The sequence below is a fragment of the Hipposideros armiger genome, unplaced genomic scaffold (assembly GCF_001890085.2).
Source record: "Hipposideros armiger isolate ML-2016 unplaced genomic scaffold, ASM189008v1 scaffold_741, whole genome shotgun sequence".
NCBI classification, from domain to species: domain Eukaryota; kingdom Metazoa; phylum Chordata; class Mammalia; order Chiroptera; family Hipposideridae; genus Hipposideros; species Hipposideros armiger.
Window position 1 is genome coordinate 370,032 of NW_017732091.1, and position 19,484 is coordinate 389,515.

Below are 19,484 nucleotides of genomic sequence, written 5' to 3' on the forward strand. Positions count from 1 at the left end.
CAAGATCTACATTCTAGGGAGAAAGTGTTTGGTTGGCCCATCTGAGTTAAAACAAACAAACACAAAACCTGACCCTTGACCAGGGGAATTCGCTTAGACATGACTAAGAGTCTCACCAAGACTATATCCAATTGAGGAAGGTTATTTCCCTCTAAGTAAAATAGAAATGTTATTATAGAAAAAAGGGAGAATAGATTCTGGGCAGGTAAAAACAGACATCCTTTCTAGGTGGGTCGAAGTCAGCTATAAAGGCTTTGTAAGACATGTTGAGGAATTGAGAATTTGTTGGGTAAGCAATGAAGAGCCATTGAAGAATTTTAAATACTGAAGTGACATGATAAATCCCAGGCAGAATCGTTTGGCTAGTTTTATTTTACGTTATTTATTTTTATCTGTAATGAATACCTTTAACTCTTTCCACAGTTCTCAATGACATGGAAGAGAACAAATCCTATTCTTTTGCCTCTTCCCATAAGGCCAAACAAGTACATGTACTTTTTTATTTTTCCTGAGGTTTGTGTGAGATAGGGAGGGATCCAATCTCAATTGATAAGGAAAGTTTTCATGTGCTTTCTGAATCAGGTACTGCTCTGTGGTGTGCTGAGATGGCTTGTCCTGGCTCATAAGCATCATTTGCTAAATTTCCTGAAATTTTGTGAGCCAGTTGTTAAGTACAGTCTTTATTAACAATTAAATTACAAGGCGGTCAGATGGCTCAGTTGGTGAGAGCATGTGCTCTTAACAACAAGGTTGCCGGTTCGATTCCCACATGGGATGGTGGGCTGCACCCCCCGCAACTAGATTGAAAACAGTGACTGGACTTGGAGCTGAGATGCGCCCTCCACAACTAAGACTGAAGGACAACAACTTGACTTGGAGCTGATGGGTCCTGGAAAAACACAATGTTCCCCTTCCCCAATTCCCCAACACCGTTCCCCTCCTCAATTCCCCAATAATAATAATTTTAAAAAACAATTAAATTACATAAACTTAATTAAAAAATACGAAATACAAAGGTCATAAATACTGAAAGCTCTTCACTTCTTAATGACTTTGCTATTACTCATGCTCTCGAGGTTATATATATCTAGTGTATGGTAGGAACATTTCATAATGTTGTGCCACTGCATATCTCTTCCCATCTCTGTGTTGCTTGAAATTGGTGGTGGTGGGAGAATTTACACCAAGGAAATTGGCAAACGCTACAAGCCAGGGCCTCTTTACCCTGGAGAAAGCTGGTTGTTAAATGTTTACCAGCATACTACTGCCTCCCTCTCCATCCCCCAACTCCTTAATTCCAAAGGAAGAATAACCAGAAACCAGGGCAGTTTCTTTACAGTCTAGCTTGACTGACAGGTCAAAAGAAAACACAAAGATGGCAAAAAGTCAAGTTTTAGTTTTATTTGTTTTGTACCAGTCTTACACTTGACTATTAGCTCTGACATGAGGATACGGAAGGTTGGAGAATTCAGGACACAATCCTAATAATGGCTCTCTCCTTTGCCAGAGATTTCCCCAGGAAGTTTGTTATGAATGTGCTTCTTAGCTGAGTCTTGACTGATCCTATTTCATAGATGGAAAAATTTGCTGAGAAAGGCAATGGAACCATCTGTTTTTCCCTCCAGGAAACTTTATGAATTCTTCCAGAATTCTCTTTGTCTGCCCTGGAGAACTTCCAGAGGGCAATGGGGCTGGAGTCTACAGTATATCTCACTGCTACCTTGGTCACTGCCACGACAGGGCACCACTCTTCCCTGCTTTGGGAGCTGCAGCATCTAGGGCAGTGGAGAGTACCTTGTCTTTCATACAAATCTTTCCTTCCTCTTATCTAACTGCTGAACCCAGAATTTTGTTGCCTTTTTCTTCCTTCCCAATTGCATATTTAATTAGAATCCAATAATAAGAAGAGAAAGTTTTCCTGACTATTTCACGATCACTTCTAGTCACACACTTATTTCATTTTACAGATTGTATTTATGCTCAGAGAAGTTTCCATCCAACCAGGCAAAAACATTTTTCATCTAAACTTTGCTAATTTGGGTGGTGCACTCATTTGCACACAATATGCATAGAAGGGTAATTCAGGGTCAGGGGAAGGAGACCGGAGGAGGTAGGGGGAGTAGGAGGAGATATGCTGGGTGAGTGGGACACTCTTTCTTACCCCAGCATGCCCAAAGGACCCTCCTCAGGAACTCAGGGCCTTCCACATGGTTTGGACCCAAGAGTCCAAGAGGGAATTTCAGGATCCATGGACTCCCAGCTGCCAGGAGTCAGAGACCACCTAAGGGGCTGGTGCATCTCTACACGTGGGCCCCAGTAAGCTGAGTACCAGCATTACCACTTTCAGCAATGAATTCTTGCAAGATTAAAGACGGTCTTTTTTTGTACTATAATTCTCAGGAATTCAGGACTACAGAAATGTTGACTTTTTTCCCTCTTTAATTCACTTCCTTTGTTTTACTTATTGGCTCACTTTGTGTATCAGTATCGTAGTTAACAGTCTGAGTTGTTTGAAGGTGGTGAGTGTCATTGTTTCAGTAAACATTTTACAGTACAGACTTCTGACCAATTTGGATAAGGCCTTCTTCTTTTTCCTTTGGTTTCCAAATTAGTGAGTTAAAAGAAACCCCACTTATTTATTTTAGTATGCTCATTGTGTTTCCTGGCTATCGAGTCACTTGATCTATCTTGGGAAGGGGGGGCAGAACTTGTTACCCCCAATTAACTGAGGGGAAACTGTCATATGGAAGAGGTCAGTGACATCTTGGGGTCCCCAGAGTCAACAAAGGGCAAATAACACTTCTGACTTGACCTTCATTGTTCTTTGTGAGAAAACCTGATGCCCAGGTCACAGTGACCTTCAGAAATATTTGTCTAATTCTGTGTCGGGTACTTCACCTGTGTGGCAAGTGACAAAGTCATGGTGAAAAGCAGATAGGCCTTTTTATAACGCCCCGAATGCTAGACATGGGGATTACAGAGCCAGGTTCGAAACTGTCTAACTGAACTTTGACTGACTTTGTCCCTCCTGGTCACAGATCTCCCGCTGAAGGTGTTATAACTGCTATTAAGCTATTGGTCCTTTTCCTCCAGAGGGAGAGGTTCTTTTGTTGCCCTGCTGCCTGATGCATCTTTTTATTGCTAGGTCCATATGCCCTGTGGGGTTAGTTTAACAAGGGAAGGACCAGGAGTGGGATTTAAAGCTGTACCTAATGGAGCCCAGGGGGATTGTAATCCTGAGTCAATCATAATTTTTTGCCTCAACACAGAGACTGAGGGACCCGGCTGCATAGAGTAAGGGCCTCCACAGACACACAGCTGCCTGCGACTGGAACCTGGCAGCAGTTGTGTGGCAGCTTAAGATGAGGCACGAAGGGACATTTTCCAGAGGAGGAAAGTAATTGCCAATATGTCCCCAGACATTTCTCAAGGTCAAAGAGCCTGAGGTTCCTACGAAACATCTGAGGTCAAGATTCTGTTTTGAGTCTTCTCTGAGAAAACTGATCTCCCGAGTGTCTATTCCACCCTGAAAAACTCTCACCACGTAACTGCAAGGCAGGCTGGGAGGGTCACATGGAAAGCACCCACCTTCCCCTTGTCCCAGCCTCCCTGCTCAGGGAGTGGCAGCACTCATCAGGCTCCAGGCATGGCAGCCCACTCATTAATCCTTATGATACCCCTGGAGTTAGGTTGGTGGCAAATGCCAGCTCTCATTTGTAGACAGAAAACTGAGGTACAGAGAGGTTAAGGGGTGACAATAATACAGCTACAAAATGGCAGAAATCGAAAAAAAAAATCCTGCCTGTGTCTCTTTCTTCTCAAATAGGCTTCCTCTTTTGTTGGGAAGACTAAGGGAAAATGGCCACATCCATGGTGACAGGGTCGGTAGAGACATTGAAGCAGGATGCTGCTTCATCCAAGGAAATGCACTCGCGCACACACTTGTGGCCTCGCAGAGACAAGGAGGCCAGCAGCCTTCACCTACAACACCCCTACAGCTGGTTCCAAACAGCACCAGCAGTTTCCACTTAGAACAGAATGCAGGTTTCTTTTTCTTTTTTTTTGTTTTGGATTAGGTCCTAGTTGAGACAGGCGCTTTATTCTGGTAAGGATCACGCTATTCTCAGGCCCTGAGTTTTTATCTTCTTAAAATTGCTCTTCAGGAGCAAAACTGGAGGAGCAATAGTGCAGCCATTGGGGTCAATGGTGCACTGGCTGTTCCCAGGCCTGGGATTTTGTTACCTCTCTCGCCATACAGAATAGGGTCTGTGAGGAATAGTGTTGGCTGCTAGGGGAAGATTGAAGCAGTAGCCAGGAAGTCACATGTTTGTAAGACCAATATACCTCTTCTATTCAACTCGCCTTTGCTTGATACCTTCCTTCATTGAAGGTTGGTCACTTTGGATTAACCTAGGTAAAATATATCTTAGGCTTTCTCTTTTAGAATGTAGATTTTCCTTGGGGTAATTATCAAACGATCAGACCTTGGCATGAATTTAATTTTTAGACCACTTTGCTTTAGATTAGGGCACCAAAGAATGGGAATATGTCACAGAAAGGAATAGTTTCGGAAGAGGCTGTGCTCTGAAAAAGCATATCTAGAATGAATATCTTAAAAGGAAGGTGGTAACCAGAGGGCAGCACAACGGATTTGTACACTTTGGGTTGGTGCTGGCTGTGGGGGAGACAGAATGCAGGCAGTTTTTCTGGTACCTCTTTTGGGTCCCCGATGGTTTCCTGTCCAGGTCCCTGCCATGTCAACTTGGTTTCTGTCCCTCCTACCTTAGCTTTGGCACTGTAGTCCATGAAGCATAACTTTGGTTTGATGAACCATCTTGGTGATCACTTTCTCCCTCTGCTCTGGGCGTTGACTGGCTCGAGGTAAAACAGCTCCTTGTGTGAATATGCACTTGTACCTGAGGAAGTCCCCTGGCTGGACTCTGTGTGTGAGGAGTACTGGCTGTAGGGATGAAGGATTGGAGACCTTCGAGCCCCCTCTTATTCCTTTTAGCCTCTACATACCTTCCAGGGACGAATCCTGGCCTGGGACTGGACTTTGGGATGTTGGCTGTTTGAGCCCCCACTTTGTAAGAGACTGCCCCTAGTGCCACTCTGATGGTCCTTTCTGTACATGTCTGGTGCCTGAGAGCAGACTCTCCTCAAGACAGGCCTGTGGGCAGGTACCCTCTGGCTGGAAGCTGGGCGTGTTCCCCATTCCTGATAAAAAGAGGTGCAGATTTTAGACTGAGCATTGAAGTTGGAAAAGGAGAGAAAAGAAAAGGGCCTTTTTGTTCCAGGGAATAAAAATGTGACCGGGCCTCAAAGCCTTTTTAGTTTTGGGGTCTTGATTTCTTTCTCTGATGGTGCCCAGGGCAGAATTCCCACCAATACTAGCTATGTAATTGTGTCTGAACCCAGGGATGACAGGGACCAAAGAGAAAGGACAGTGAGAACTCTGGGTATCCCCTGGACTGATGGTTTAAGCCGAACATTCCAAAATGGTGCAATGGGGTTCAGAGCCACAGAAACAAGTTGAAGCCATCAACAGTATGAGCAATTCTATAGGAACGCTGGGCTCAGCAGTATAAGCTGACCACAGGCGCGATTTGGCTTGCACACATTTTGTTCGCCCCACATGGTATTATATAATCCAAATTTAGTTGGCAACATTTAAATGTTGGAAATTTCACGTGAAAGTTTGGATTTCTGGCTTCTCTTGAATGATCAGATGGCCAGGTAGCACTGTGTGGACCTGGGGAGCACATGCCCTCTGCTCTCTGGGACTTTCACAGCCCCAGCTTTCCATGGCATTAGAACAGGCCACTTCACCACCTGAAATCACCTGCCTGCACCCTTTAGGCATTTGCGTTTGAGATCCCTGATATATGGTCACATGGCGTCTGCTAGGGAAGGCCTGGGTGACAAAGTCTGGCTGAGTTAGTGAGCTTGAGACAGGACTAGTGAAAAGCAATCAGGCAATTGCAACTCTGATCAGAAGGACTTCTTTGGAAAAAAGGGGATGAACGCAGAGTCCGCCAGAGCCGTTGGGGTAGAGGGGCAGGCCAGTCATACTTTGATGGGATGGGTTCATTTCAGTATCCCTTGTGTATGGGGAAGACAGTTTCCTAGCTGTACAGCATGCGCCACAGCACGCCTGTCCCTCCAGAGGTGGGTGTGAGGGAAGGGACCGAAGGCTCAAATATGTTGGCATCTTTTCCTTTCATCTTGCCCTGTATGTCAGCTCTGGTGTTTTTCTGTTTGTTTGTTTGTTTGTTTGTTTTTTTGTTTTCTTCCTCTTTTCTTTCTTTCTTTGGCACCACTTCAAACCATGAGATCGTCCGACCGGGCCCTGCTGCTGGCTTTGCTCAGCCTGCTCAGAGCTCTGGTGTCATCCCCTGTCAGCTCTGGACACAGGGAAGGTGCCTTCTCAGCTGGCAGCCCTTGCTTTGTCACCTTCTCCGCCTGTGGTTCTTCTTTCTCACCGTCCTTTCCCACTCCAGGGGTTTCCCCTTTCTCCCCCTCCAGGACGGCCATGGTCTCCTGCCCTTCGCTGCTCACTCTCTCTGCTTCCTGCCCTTTCTCCTCCGCCTTGGGTTCTGCTCCCTCCTCTGCAGGCTGCTGGTCCCCCTCCACTGTCTGTGCCCCCACCTGAGCGTAGGAAGGCAGTGTCTCTTGGTAAGCCAGGGACAGGTCCCCAAGGGGTCCTGTGCCCAACTTCTCCTCGAACTGACTGAAAGGCTTGGCAGACAGCGGGCTGGCGTTCACCATGCCGACCTCGGTCAAAGGGAAATAGTGGGACACGATTTTCTCTTCCTCCAGGAGCTGGTAGCCCTTATTAGCTTTCTGAATGGAGGAGACAGCAATGGAGTGGAGGGGCTTCTCGGGGGTCTCCCCCAGCGGCTGCTCCACAGGCCCCTTGAAGGCAGCCCGGATGGTCTTCAGGCCCAGGTGGCTCGTCTCTACAATATTGAGGAGGAGGGACACAGAAGCCACAGACAACATGAACAGGATGAAGACGGTTTTCTCGGTGGGCCGTGACACGAAGCAGTCCACCACGTTGGGGCAGGGCCACCGGCTGCAGCGATAGAGGGGCAGGACCCGGAAGCCGTACAGAAAGTAGTGGCCCACGATGAAGCCCACCTCGAAGAGGGTCTTGAAGATGATGTGGCAGATGTAGGTCCTCAGCAGGGTCCCCTCCAGCCGGAACTTCTTGGGGCCTTTGCTGCTGCTGCTGCTGCTCTTCGTGATGGTGCCCTGCTCCGCGGGGAGGGGCAGCCTGTCGCCTCCGTCGCCCGCCACCTGCAGGCACAGCCCCTCCGCCTCGCGCTCCTTCCGCTTCTCCTCCACGCGCACGTGGTGCACGGCGTGGCCCACGTACACGAGCGACGGCGTGGACACGAAGATGATCTGCAGCACCCACAGACGGATGTGGGAGATGGGGAAGGCTTGGTCGTAGCAGACGTTCTCGCAGCCCGGCTGCTGGGTGTTGCACACGAAGTCCGACTGCTCGTCCCCCCACACGAACTCGGCCGCCGTGCCCAGGATGAGGATGCGGAAGATGAAGAGGACGGTGAGCCACACCCGGCCGATGACCGTGGAGTGCTCATTCACCTCCTCCAGGATGTTCCCCAGGAAACTCCAGTCGCCCATGTCTCAGCCACCTGGAGGAGGGAGAAGGCAGAAGCTGAGAGGCCGCAGGGCAACCCCGAGTCAGTCACCCAGAGTTAGGGAGCCTGCCCTCTCTGAGTTGCTGGAACAGTCCACGGGTGAACAGCACCCACCGAGTGCCTCCTCTGTGCAGACCAGGACTAGGGGACGAAAGGGGCACACAATTATCTGCTTCCGTTAGCTTCCTCATTTGTAAATTGGGTTTAATGTTAATCCCTGTTCTTCACTTCACAAGCCATCTAAAAGGATAAATGAGGCAATATGTGTAGGATTCCCTGAACTCCACCCCAAATAAGGGTTCAGAAACCCATGGTTACATGGAATTCAATCAAGACCATAAGCAGAGCTAAGGTTCATGAAGCATAATGCTGGAAGAATACCCTATACCGCCAGGGTTTGGCCCCCCTGAAATTCTTGTACATATGAAATTGTCTGTAGCCATCTATCTTTTGACTGTGTTAGATATATCATGATCATATGTTCTAAGGGAAGTGGAAGGAAGCTGATATTTACTGAATATCTACTTTGTGACAGACTTTGACATTATTTCATTTCACTTGATCCTGCTAGGCTGTCATCTTCATGAGGATATGGACCACCCCTGTTTTATTTTCAGCTGTATTGTCAATGCCTGTCACTGAGCCCAGCACGTAATGAGAGCTCGATAAGTGTTTGTTAACTAATTTGGTTCCAACGCAGGAGAAAACTGAGGCTCAGAGAGGTTCCATAAATTATCTATGCTCAGACAGCCAAATAGCAGCCATTCTGTCGGCCTGATCCCAAAGCCTGGGTCCGTTCCACTACACCCCTGACACACACTGCCTGCGATCAGAGCTACCCACAGTTCTCTGACTCCCGTATTCTTAACTTATGTTTTCTCTTTCGTAGGTTGAAATCTGGAAACCCTTCTTAATAGCTTCACAAATTGAGAGCAGTATTTTAAAATGATTGTTATTACTCTTTTAAACCCAGGGAATGGGGAGAGTGCTTTGGGAAGGAATCATGTTATAGAGCGAGGAAGGCTTCACTAGGACACTTCAGAATGAAAAGGTTTTAGGGTCTATAACATGTGGTTATTTTAACAGAGCTAAAAATTGATCTGTAGAAAACAACAACAACAACAACCAGTAAACATGATCGTATATAATGCCCTAGCAATAGCAACGACGGATGGAGATGGGGTTGCACTGACAGGGGTGATGTGCACAAATCGGGTCATTCGTCCCTGGCAAATCCATTATGCAAGCTGGTAACCTATGAAGGATTATGATCCAAGCTTCCCCCTTGGCCTAGGACAGATGTTCCTCCAGCTTGAACATCTCTAGGGTTGTGACATTTATTCATCACTGCCCTTAGACCAAGCCAGAGCCCCTCTGAGAGATGCTGCTCTGGGCTTCCCCCAGCCAGGCCCCCTCACTTCTCCCCTCCCTCCATGGGATCAGAAGTCCATGGGGCCAAAGGAATGTACCCACTGCTTTTAACAACAGTGATAATTGTTAAACACTTGAATGAGTGATGAAAAGTGGTGTCTTCAATTAGGTGTGATTTTCATCTTTAGGCGAGGGTAAACAACATGGCATCTTAAAGCCTTCTTCCAGCCTGTGGTTTGGAGCCTGGCTGGACAGTAAGTGCTTGGTTGCTGACACTGAATGAAGGCTCGAGCAGTGCCCAACCTATGCTCTCAGGGTACACACATCGGCTATCTGCTTCTTGTTGGGGAGAGAGGGCGCTGATCCTCTTGGAGCCCCAGAAACTCCCAGTTGGGTGGCGCATCTGACAGCAGCTCCTTTCTTCCTGAGCCTGACTCCAGCATTGGGATGAGCTCCTCGTAGCAGTGCGGAATTGAGAGTGACAGAGAGGCCTCTACTCAGAACCAACAGTTCAGAATCCTGGTTGCATGCATCTAGCTATACTTCTGCTGCTCACGCTCCTCAAAGTACAGTGAAATCTAGTGCTTGCCCTTTAAAGAGAGGCAGCCATCCTCACCTCCTTCTAGAAACAGATGGGAAACATCACAATCAGGTAAGCAGCCCAAGCATAAATCCTCTTGGTGGCAGAACCAGGAAAATCCAAACTTCTTATCAAACGGTTCAATCTGACATTCATGTTAAAACAACTGTTGATATAATTTACTCCTATAAGGTCAATTCTGGCTTTGATGTACTCTAAATCTAGCGTTGCTAATGACTTATTCTCATGGATATGTCAACTCAGCTTTGACTGTCTTACTTGTATTGTACCCTGTTTGTCCTCTTGGATTTCTGATTGTATTTCACTTATGCACCCACACAAATGTGTGCAGTGAGCACATGCTCTCAGCACTGTCTGTCTACCAGTCTTGTTTTTCCCTTTTTGGATCAAAAGCTCTCAGAGGGCAGGGACCATTTTGTCTTCATCTTCCATGAACCGTCATAACACAGAACAAAAGCCATCAGAGTGGCAGCTCCATAGACATCAGTGGATGGGACCAACAGTAATCGTCTGAAATCTGAAATTCTCAATCCCCGCGTGCTCGTAATGCTGCTATTACTTAGAGTCTGGGGAACTGGAGTTCTTTTTGCAGCAGGTAGCGTGGGGAGATTGAGAACTTGCAAAGAAACGGCAACTACCAAAAAAGGATAGTAAATTGATCCCAAACTTGCTGTTTGGAGACACTGTTTTATATAAGGTCAAGTATAATATATAAATGGGAAGGCCAATGCTTCTTGACACATGAGTGTCAGGACACATGTTTATGACATTCAAAGAGTCTCCTGACTCAAGCCAAACAGGGCTCTCTTCCACATCCACTCTGCAATGCTAGGAATTTTTTTTTTTTTACTACTAGTTACAAAGTTTCTTGTAATAATAGAAGGAGAGAAACCTTAACTTCAGACAAAATCTTCTCAATTCTCTGCTATTGAAACAGGCCAGCTATGCTGTGAAGGAGAGAAGCCTTAGAGGCGAAAGCGCCCGGGGTTCCTGGTGTCTAACAATAAAAATGACGCTTAAAGGAAGTCAGATAAGAGTATATTTGAGCAAACAGTTCCACCGCAGCCGGGAGACGTCTAAACCGAAGGAAGAATATTTCTCTTCCCATCTTCAAAGAGGAGTTTTCTTTTGCTTGTGAAAATTTAGTGAATAGATCTATTACAGATGGAAACTAAGCTTGTGGAGTTCAAGCGTCCACCCCCAGGGCACCCACCAGAAGACCCTGGTTTTAGGTAGTGACGAAGATGACACCTTAGGTTTGGGTGGCCCTTATCTATTTATAAATTATTGGGTTGTCAAAAAAGTCATGATGCATTTTTGCAACGAAAAACATAGAAAAAATACGTCATGACTTTTCCGACCACCCAATATGTACTTTCACATACCTTATTTCAGTTCTCATAACATCCTGTGAATGAGGCCATGGTTCTCAGACTTGGATTTCAGAGTAGTACAATAACAACCAAAGAGGGTGACCACCAAAGGGCTACCAAGTCCTTATTTTGCCAAGCAAGGACATAAAAACAAGAAACGTATTAAATCACTAACTATGACTACTGCCTGTTTTTGACATCTTTCATAAACGGGGAATTTTCATACAAAACCAGAAAGGACATAATTTCAGAATAAAAGACAGGCCTTTACACCAAACACATTTAACTTGGTGAAAAATTGACTACATTGTTTACTACATTGTTGTCACATTTTTGGTCACAGCCTGCTGAAAAATTCATTTGGACCAGAACTGACATGTTCACAGATGGGTGTTTGAGAACCATTTGTCACCAGCTACCATTCCCAGATAGGGAGACAGCCTGCAAGCTTAAAGTCAGTCTCCTGAGACGGCTCAGCTAGTGAGGGCAGAGCCAGGATGTGGGCCCTGGTTGTCCAGCGACAAGCCCAGGGCGATCGCCAGTGTGGCATAGCCTTCTCCTGGCTTTGAAGAGGCCGAACAACGCATATACATCCATGTTGACAAGCTCCCCCAAAGGATTAGATGGCCACTTAGCACTCCGGTGGATAAGGGAGTGTAAACGTGCCTCCATACCTGTTTCTAGAGCCCCCACCTCAACCGGCAGCTCCCATAGAAAGACAACAGAACCTACTCCCAGGAGGAGTTTTCTGGTCCTTAGCCAGACCTGTTCCCGTGCTCCATGAAATGCTCCAACATTGAAAATGCTGAGCACGAAGCCTCTCCTCCACGCACAGCACCCAATAGTTATCACTATTACTCCCATTGCAGAGATTGCGTAAAAAAGTGCAAAACTCTTTCATAAACATCAAGTACTTAGTTTAGCTCTCTCTGGATTTCTGGAGGCATGCTAATTCATTCTGAAAAAATGAAAAGACCTTAAAAAGTCACGTCGTAGTTAGAATTTGGACATCTCTGTGCCTCCTCTCCCCGATTCGTACATTCTGTTCCCTTCGACACCTCTACCAATTCTTCGGCTAATTCCAAGAGAGTTTTCAATTGAACTCTAAGTCCAGCCATCCCAACCCAAGACTGAACCTTAGTGACAATGTTATTGCTTCTGGAGAAGCCCAGAAATGGCTCAAAGATTAGGCTGGGAAAGAAGCTGGAGTAGGAGCTAAAGGGTAGGGAGGGTGGGAAGGCTACAAACTAACAACTCCCAAGGAAAACTTGCCAGTAGGAGGCGGGTCCCCCGGAGAAATACGTGCTCCCTTTCCCTCTTGGCGCTCAACAGCAACACGGCAACTTTGGCCTCTTTCCTGTGGCGCTAAAGGCCCACCCCCCACTTCTCTACCCCGCCCTACTGCCCTGCACGACTGAACAGATATGACTGGATTGGCCCTGATGGGTAGGTTTTACTGTCCAGCAATATTTTAAGCTCCCAGCCAGACAGCTTTTCTGAAGGGAGGGATGTTTGGAAAACAATAGGAGAGAGAGAATGGCAGAGCTGTATTGGGCACTGAGGGGAGGAGGGAGGGGAAAGCAGATGTGGGAAAGCTTAGATGGGGCTTCTGCGGCTTCCAAACGTTTCTTTTAGCAGCAGGCAGGACCTCTACAACAGGACACCCCTGGCTTGTCTCCAAGGGCATCTTCCCAACGTGTCTCATCGTCAGCTTAGAGATTTGTAGGGATGAAGGGACAGTAAGAGGTAACCTGTGTGCATCCTTCTGCCCTGAGTCAGACTGTGCTAAAGCCATCCCGAAAGAGAGTGGTTGTTGTTGTTTTTTTCTCAAAGGATGATATTTCATCCTCCATTGGTGATTTGTTCTTGTGTCTTATAACTTTCATCAGGGTCGTGCCCTTCTTTGAAAAGGAGCCTTAATACTCCAAAGCATCTGGCTCCATTTGTCAAGGTAATAACATTTCCTCCTTGTTTCACTGGTGATTACAAATACTTTTGAAAAGCTGCAGAATCAAGGGGATTATGCAGCGTCAGCTAACACTTTCAGACCTTAGCACCTCCATCTGTGAAATGGGGGTATGATGGTTTTGCTCACAAAGAGGCTCTCAGATGAAATACCAGTGTGGCTTAATGGGGAGCGATGCTTTCCACCTCTCTGAGGCCCATTCCCTTCCCACTGCCTGGGGCTGACTACTGCAGTGGTATAAAAAGCGATTGTTTGGACCACATTTTCCAAATCAGAAATTGGGACATTTTCTTCTACAAGTCTAGTTTGTGAATATAATGGAACAAAAATAGTTGAATGTGGGATTGTTTAAGAAAATCTGCAATGTATGATTACTCAATGGAAGGCAACTTTGAGGGTAAAACAGAAAAAAAAAATCGAAGCACTTGCCTCTCCCCCATCCCTCCACTCCCCATTCCCTGACCTTTTTGGTGTCACGGGCATATTGCATTTTGATGATGACAGTTTGAAGGAGGATGGTACCAATGTTGTGTGAGTCTCAGAAGTCCATTTTTATTAAAGTGTTCAGTAGCCCCCAGCCTTACTTACTTTTGAATTCTGATTTCTTTTGAACTTCCAAGTTTGAGGGCACACACTGACCAGAACAATGCCCTCTATGGAATTCCTCAGTTAAATACAGCGGGTTGAGGCTGTCCCCCAATATCAATGAGGCAAGAAAGTCAGAGGAGAGAGAAAAGAAATGCAATCATTCTTCTGAGAACAAGAAAATGCCGATTCCTGAAGCATGAGCTTTCCTGGAGACATCCCAGAACCTAGAAAGCATCTCTTGAGAATGAACTTGTCCCATCCAGGGCTTCCCAGTCCAACTTGGCTAATATGGCCCCATCACCTGACATCATTGTGCGAGAGATGCTAGCAGAGTCTGGAGAAACAGGGGCTGTCAACAGAGCCCCGAACCAATGGTAGTCTCAGGTTTGGGTGAATCTAGCTTTCCTGTTTAGCACCTGGCTTATTTACTCTGCTGACATTGAAGACACTCTATGAATAATACCTAATTGAATTATTTGTGTTGTCAGTTCTTCTGTTTGCAGCTGGAAAGTCCTTGAAAATATAAGCACTCCATCCCATACCTCTGGAGGAACGTTTTGAAAGGGATGGGAGAAAAGCTTTCATCTCAGCTGTCACTGAGAGTTGAATCGTCTATTCCTACCCTACACGAATCGAAGTCAATTTCTCAGATCTTTCAGAGGGATGTTTTCTTATGGCCGCCCTACAAATTTACATTTGATGTAAAGAAATCTCTAGAACATGAGATTCACTACATTCAAATGCAAATTCCAATTTTGTATTCTGTAATCCTATAGAATAGGTTATTAGATTATTGACATTTTGGATAATCTAATGGTGGCATTCTCCTGCCAGGGTGAATTTCAGAAACTGAAACAGTCATGTGTGTGATGATTGTTGGATTTGTACCCAGACCTGGCTCTGGGTTTGGCTTTTTTGCTTCCTACCGGTAGGCAGCTTGCTCAGCCTCTCCCAGGCTCGGTTTTCCAGTCTGTGAAAATAGACATGATAATAATTGCATTCCTGTTTTGTGTAAAGGACTTTTGATGATGGTGGCTGCACATCTAACCCATGCAATGCTGCGAATCCCTTTCACTTGTTGGTTATGTCCGCTGTGATCTCCTCCCCCTCTGAGTGTGGCTGTATCCCGTGCCCCAGGGTCATGGGTTGGTTTGTTTCTAAGCGTGCCTCGACCAAGGTCATACAGTCCCCACTTTCCACAGGGAAGATGCCAGAAGTGGGAATGATTAGAAGAGATCATTGGTCCCACCTCATTTTATAGATGAGGAAACCAAGGCTTAGGGTGGAAATGACACTCTGACGTCATGGTGCAGCTCCAAGGCCCAGGTGTCTTCCATGTACAGACTCATTTACGCAGCAGGCTCTTTAGGGAAGACCAGGTGAATCCTAGCTTGAGTGGAAGGGCAGGTGGATATATGAGGCCTGAGGGGACTGTCCTCTGTTGGTTCCTGTGGTGACTGCAATTGGGAGAAGCAGAATCTTTCTCTCCCAGCTGCTGGCGTGTGCAAGGGCGAATGGGCCCCTGAGAAACCTGGGACCAGGAGCTGTGGGTGAGTTGGGCCCCTTCCCTGGGTACCTCAGGCCTGGTTCTGACTTAGTGGGAAACGCTTGGAGATTTGCTCAGCAAGACTTCGTTGAGCATATACCCTATTTGGGTGTTTGGGACATATCAGTGAATAAAACAAAGACCCCTGCCCTAGCGGAGCTTATATTCTAGTGGGGGGGGGGGGAACAAACAAGTCAATTAATAAGTAAACAGATAATTGCAGATGATAAAGCAAAATAGGTTAAAGAGTAATCAGGGGGGGGGGAGCAGACGATTTTTTTTTTTTTTTTTTTAATTTATTTTATTTTTCTTAAGCTGAGCCATCCTGTCACCTGTTGGCAGTTCAGCGGCTGCTCAGCTCAGGCTGGGAAACGAACTGCTGTTGCTCAGAGCTCAAACTCTTGAGCGAGCTCTTAACCAACTGAGCCACTCGCCCGGTCCCAGATGATTCTTATTAAACACAGTAACTGAGTGAATTATATAGTAGGTTAGAAAGTGATAAGTGCTGCCAAAAATGAAAAAATATGGCTGGCGGAGGGAGGTGGTGCTGACGCAGACCTCACTGGGGAGGTGAGGTGAGAGCAGACTTTAAAGAGGGACGGGCCAGGAGGGCGTGGGGGAAACAGCCCAGGGAGGAGGCTCTCAACAGTAAGGACGCCAGAGGGGCGGAAACAGAGTGGGCGAGGACAAAAATGGTTGGGAAATGTAATTTGTGTCTCTTGTCTATCCAGTTATGGTTTGTTCACCTGCCTGTGCAAAGAGGCCTCGTGGACATCTGCCCAAGGAGAGGGGACTCTGATCTCCCAGCTCCCAGCACCCTGATCTGGCCTTAGGGCTGGGCCTCCATCGTGTAGGCAACTGAACTTGGAAGTGGTTCATGCCAGACCTTGGTTTTACATCATCTCAGCATCCCCACTAGTCAGCTGCCTGACGTGGCATAAGTGATGTTCTTTGTCTCTGCCTCAGTTTTCTCGTGTGAAAAATGGGAACCAGTGTCTACCTCCAAGAGTTGTAATGATGAAATAGGACACGGGGTGAACAACTGAGTTCAGTACTTGGCATAGAGTACGCACTTGAGAAGTAGTCACTGTGTTACCCTTGTTAGGAAGAACATTTGGATATTATTGGGGGGAGAACAAGGGTTCTTTGCTTCACCAGTGAAGGGGTCCATACCTGCTTTTTCTTGTTGGTGCCACCTGGAGTGGGCTGGGAGGGAGGCATAGCCCTCTCTGTTCCTTCCCCCTGGCTGACTTTTAAAGATTCTTCTTCATCATTGCCATTTGGCTGAGGTTCAAGGGCTCCCGTGCCCTGAGGGGCAAGGGGTGGGTTGGAGGGGGGATGGGGGACACTTTCACTTGAGAGAGGATTGCCGGCACAGACGAGTTGTCAGGACAAGGCCGGGCTCTCTATTGAATGGAATAGCTCATGCGTGAGCGCAGGCTGTGCCAATCCTATAGAGCAGGACCCCTGGGCCCAGCCTTCTGTTAACAAAGTTATCTTTCCCAATCTGCTTAGGCAGAAGGGGGACACGCTTCCCGTCCTCGTGCTGAGCAGGCAGAGCAGGCAGGACCCAGGCCAGGACTGGGTCTGGCTCTCGGCTATGCCCTAACTCCTCCCCTCTCCCCACTAAAAGTCTTGGGTTCTCCTCAGCTGCCCCATCACCTTGGAGAGAGAAGCACAGGCTATAGAAACTGGCCATTGGCTTTGGGTATGACTAGGGAGTATCCTGGCATTCTAGGTGTCTGGGGAGGTGTGGAGAGAAAATTCCAGAAGCGGGGTAGGGAAAGAGGCTGCTGCAGCCTAAAATCCACTGGGGTGGAAGCACTTACTGATGATGCTCTAGGGTGCTGGGTCTCACACTGTGGTTTCCCCCAGACCAGCTACATCAGCACCACCTGGGAACTTGTTAGGGATGCAAACTTGCCAACCCTACCTCATACCTACTGAATCAGAAACTCTGGGGATGGAGAGCAGCAACCTGTGTTTACAAGCCTTCCAGGTGACTCTGATGCCCGTTACAAATGCAGAACCACTACACAGGGTAGCCTCAGCTATTGAAATTGTTCATCTTCCCCAGTGCCCAGCCCACACCCCACTGCACTTCCTGACACTCTGCCACCAACACAGGGCCCTAGAAACTTTTCTTTGGGTCCATCCAAAAAAAAAAAAAACACCAAACCAGCAACTTGTGGATTTCCCTGCAGTCTCTCAGCTGCCATATTAGCCTGTCCTGTATATGTAATGTTATAAATCACAAAGGTAGAAAAAATTTTTGTACATACATGATGTGTGCATCAGGATTGAGGGGTAGGCACCTTTATCTCCATTTATAGAGTCTCAGTGAGATTAAGTAATTTGCTTCCGGTCCCAGAAAGAAAGGGTCAGGCAGGGCCTGACTGGAACCTGGTCTGCTTGACTCCGAAGCCCATGTTTGCTCTACCTGCCCATGTTGTCGCCTTTTATTATGATATTTATTTCTACAGTGTTGACCTGTCAGAGCCTTTGGGGTCGCTGGTCTTTGTGCTAAGCCGTTAACCTTTGAGGTGTTTAAAAATGGTTTCTTTTTGTTGTTGTTCTGAAAAACCAACACTGCAAATGTTTTCTAAATAGGTTAATTTACTTTGCATAGATCCATATATAATTTTTAAATTACAAATGTATGGCACGAATACTTGCACACTAAAAACAAAATCAAACAATATAGGAGCCTGCAGGATAAAAACTAACAGTTTCTCCTTACTCCTATCTTTTTATCCCCATACACTTTTTATATGCATATATATGCATACACACACACACACACATAAATGAGATCAGTGCATTGTATATGGTTGTGTGACTTGCTTTTTTCACTTTATACATCTTGGTGATCTTTCTAGTGCACATAGATCAACCTCATCCTTTTCATGTCTACAGTAGTATTCCACAATAGTATTCCATCTTGTAAATTTGTTCAGTCTGTTTTCTATTGAAGGACATGTAGGTTGCTGCCATTTCTTTTGCTATTACAGATTTTTAAAATAATAAACATCCATATGTACATATTTTTGAGCACATGTAGGAGTATTTTTGGAGGATGTATTCCTATAGGTAGAATCGATTGTTCAAAAGATAAGTAAAATTGAAAAGTTGATAGGTACTCTCAAAACAGAGTGTACCAGACTACATTCTAAATAGAGCTTGTGAGAGGTCGCTTCGTGATGTATTCTTACCATTACTGGCTATTTTTCCATCTTTATGATTTTTGACAATTAAATAGGCAGAAAAGATCTTGTTATTTTAATTTGCATTTTCCCCTCTAATTATAAGAAAGATGGAATGACTCTCTGATGTTTACTAGCCATTTGCATTTCTTTTTCTCTGAACTGCCTACTCATATCCTGTGCTCATTTTTGGTAGGTTATTTACCTTTTCCTTGTTGATTTATAAGCTCTTTTTTACTAGATTATAGCTATGATTCCTCTGTCACATCTGTTATAAATTTTTTTCAAACTATCACTTATAACTTTGCTTTGAGTGTTTTGCTGTACAGAAGATTTATATTCTTTGCTATTCAAATCTGTAGTTAAAAAATGTATGGTTTCTTGACCTTGTGCTTGTTTAGAAAGGCCTCTATGTTTTGTTAAAATTCAGGAAACCAGTTAGAAAAAAATTTTGCCAGAGTAGATTATTCTGTTTCAGTTCAACATTAAAACCTGGATTCTTGAAACCCTGAATTGTCATAGCAATATGGGTACTGCCTGCCTATGCTCCTCCTGGTTTTTAGCCTCTTTTTTTCTACTGGCCTTTTAAATTTTAGTAATAAGGGAAATATATAATTTTTATTCACCAATTTGGCAACAGATTTCATTATGAGCACTGTTTCCAAGGGCCTATTCTGCTTCGCAAATCAGAAAACCAAACCTGGGGGTCATCTGTATCTTTTTGCTTCTTGTTTTTGTTTTGCTTCTTTATGGTTCCAGATGTCCGATTTGTACTTATAGTCAAATATCATGTGTTGGTGGAGACAGAGAGGGCAAGAATATTATTATTTTTTTCCCTACAGGCATTTTTTTCTGCTCTTTTATGGGAAGGAGCCTCCTTCATTTTTCCTTTTGCTTTTGTCTTTTCTTCATGACAAAAAAAATAGCTGTCGTCTGGGCCAGTTACCCTGAATTCCAAAAGAGCCTCTTTCTTAATCCTTTACCACTTTTCTTAAAAAAAAATTTAACCTAAGTTAGGGGTTTAAATCTGACTAGATTCATCAACATGGTTCTAGCAGCAGGAAAACTTCATTGTCTATGGATTAATCTAGTTGGTCTTTCAATCACCAAGGACTTCAGTTTCTTCACCTTTGAAGTAGGGATAAAGCCAATCTCATACAAATCATCTA

At 45.6% G+C, this 19,484-nt stretch overlaps 1 protein-coding gene across 1 annotated transcript; it reads right to left on the reverse strand.

Moving 5' to 3' along the window:
* Positions 1-1,461: 1,461 nt before the first annotated feature.
* Positions 1,462-12,362, reverse strand: GJA8 (gap junction protein alpha 8). The gene is made up of 2 exons (XM_019627780.1): positions 12,285-12,362; positions 1,462-7,661 (listed from the first exon to the last, which is right to left on the reverse strand). The coding sequence occupies exon 2, from the start codon at positions 7,648-7,650 to the stop codon at positions 6,322-6,324; it is 1,329 nt and encodes a 442-aa protein (XP_019483325.1). The 5' UTR covers positions 7,651-7,661; positions 12,285-12,362; the 3' UTR covers positions 1,462-6,321.
* Positions 12,363-19,484: the final 7,122 nt, after the last annotated feature.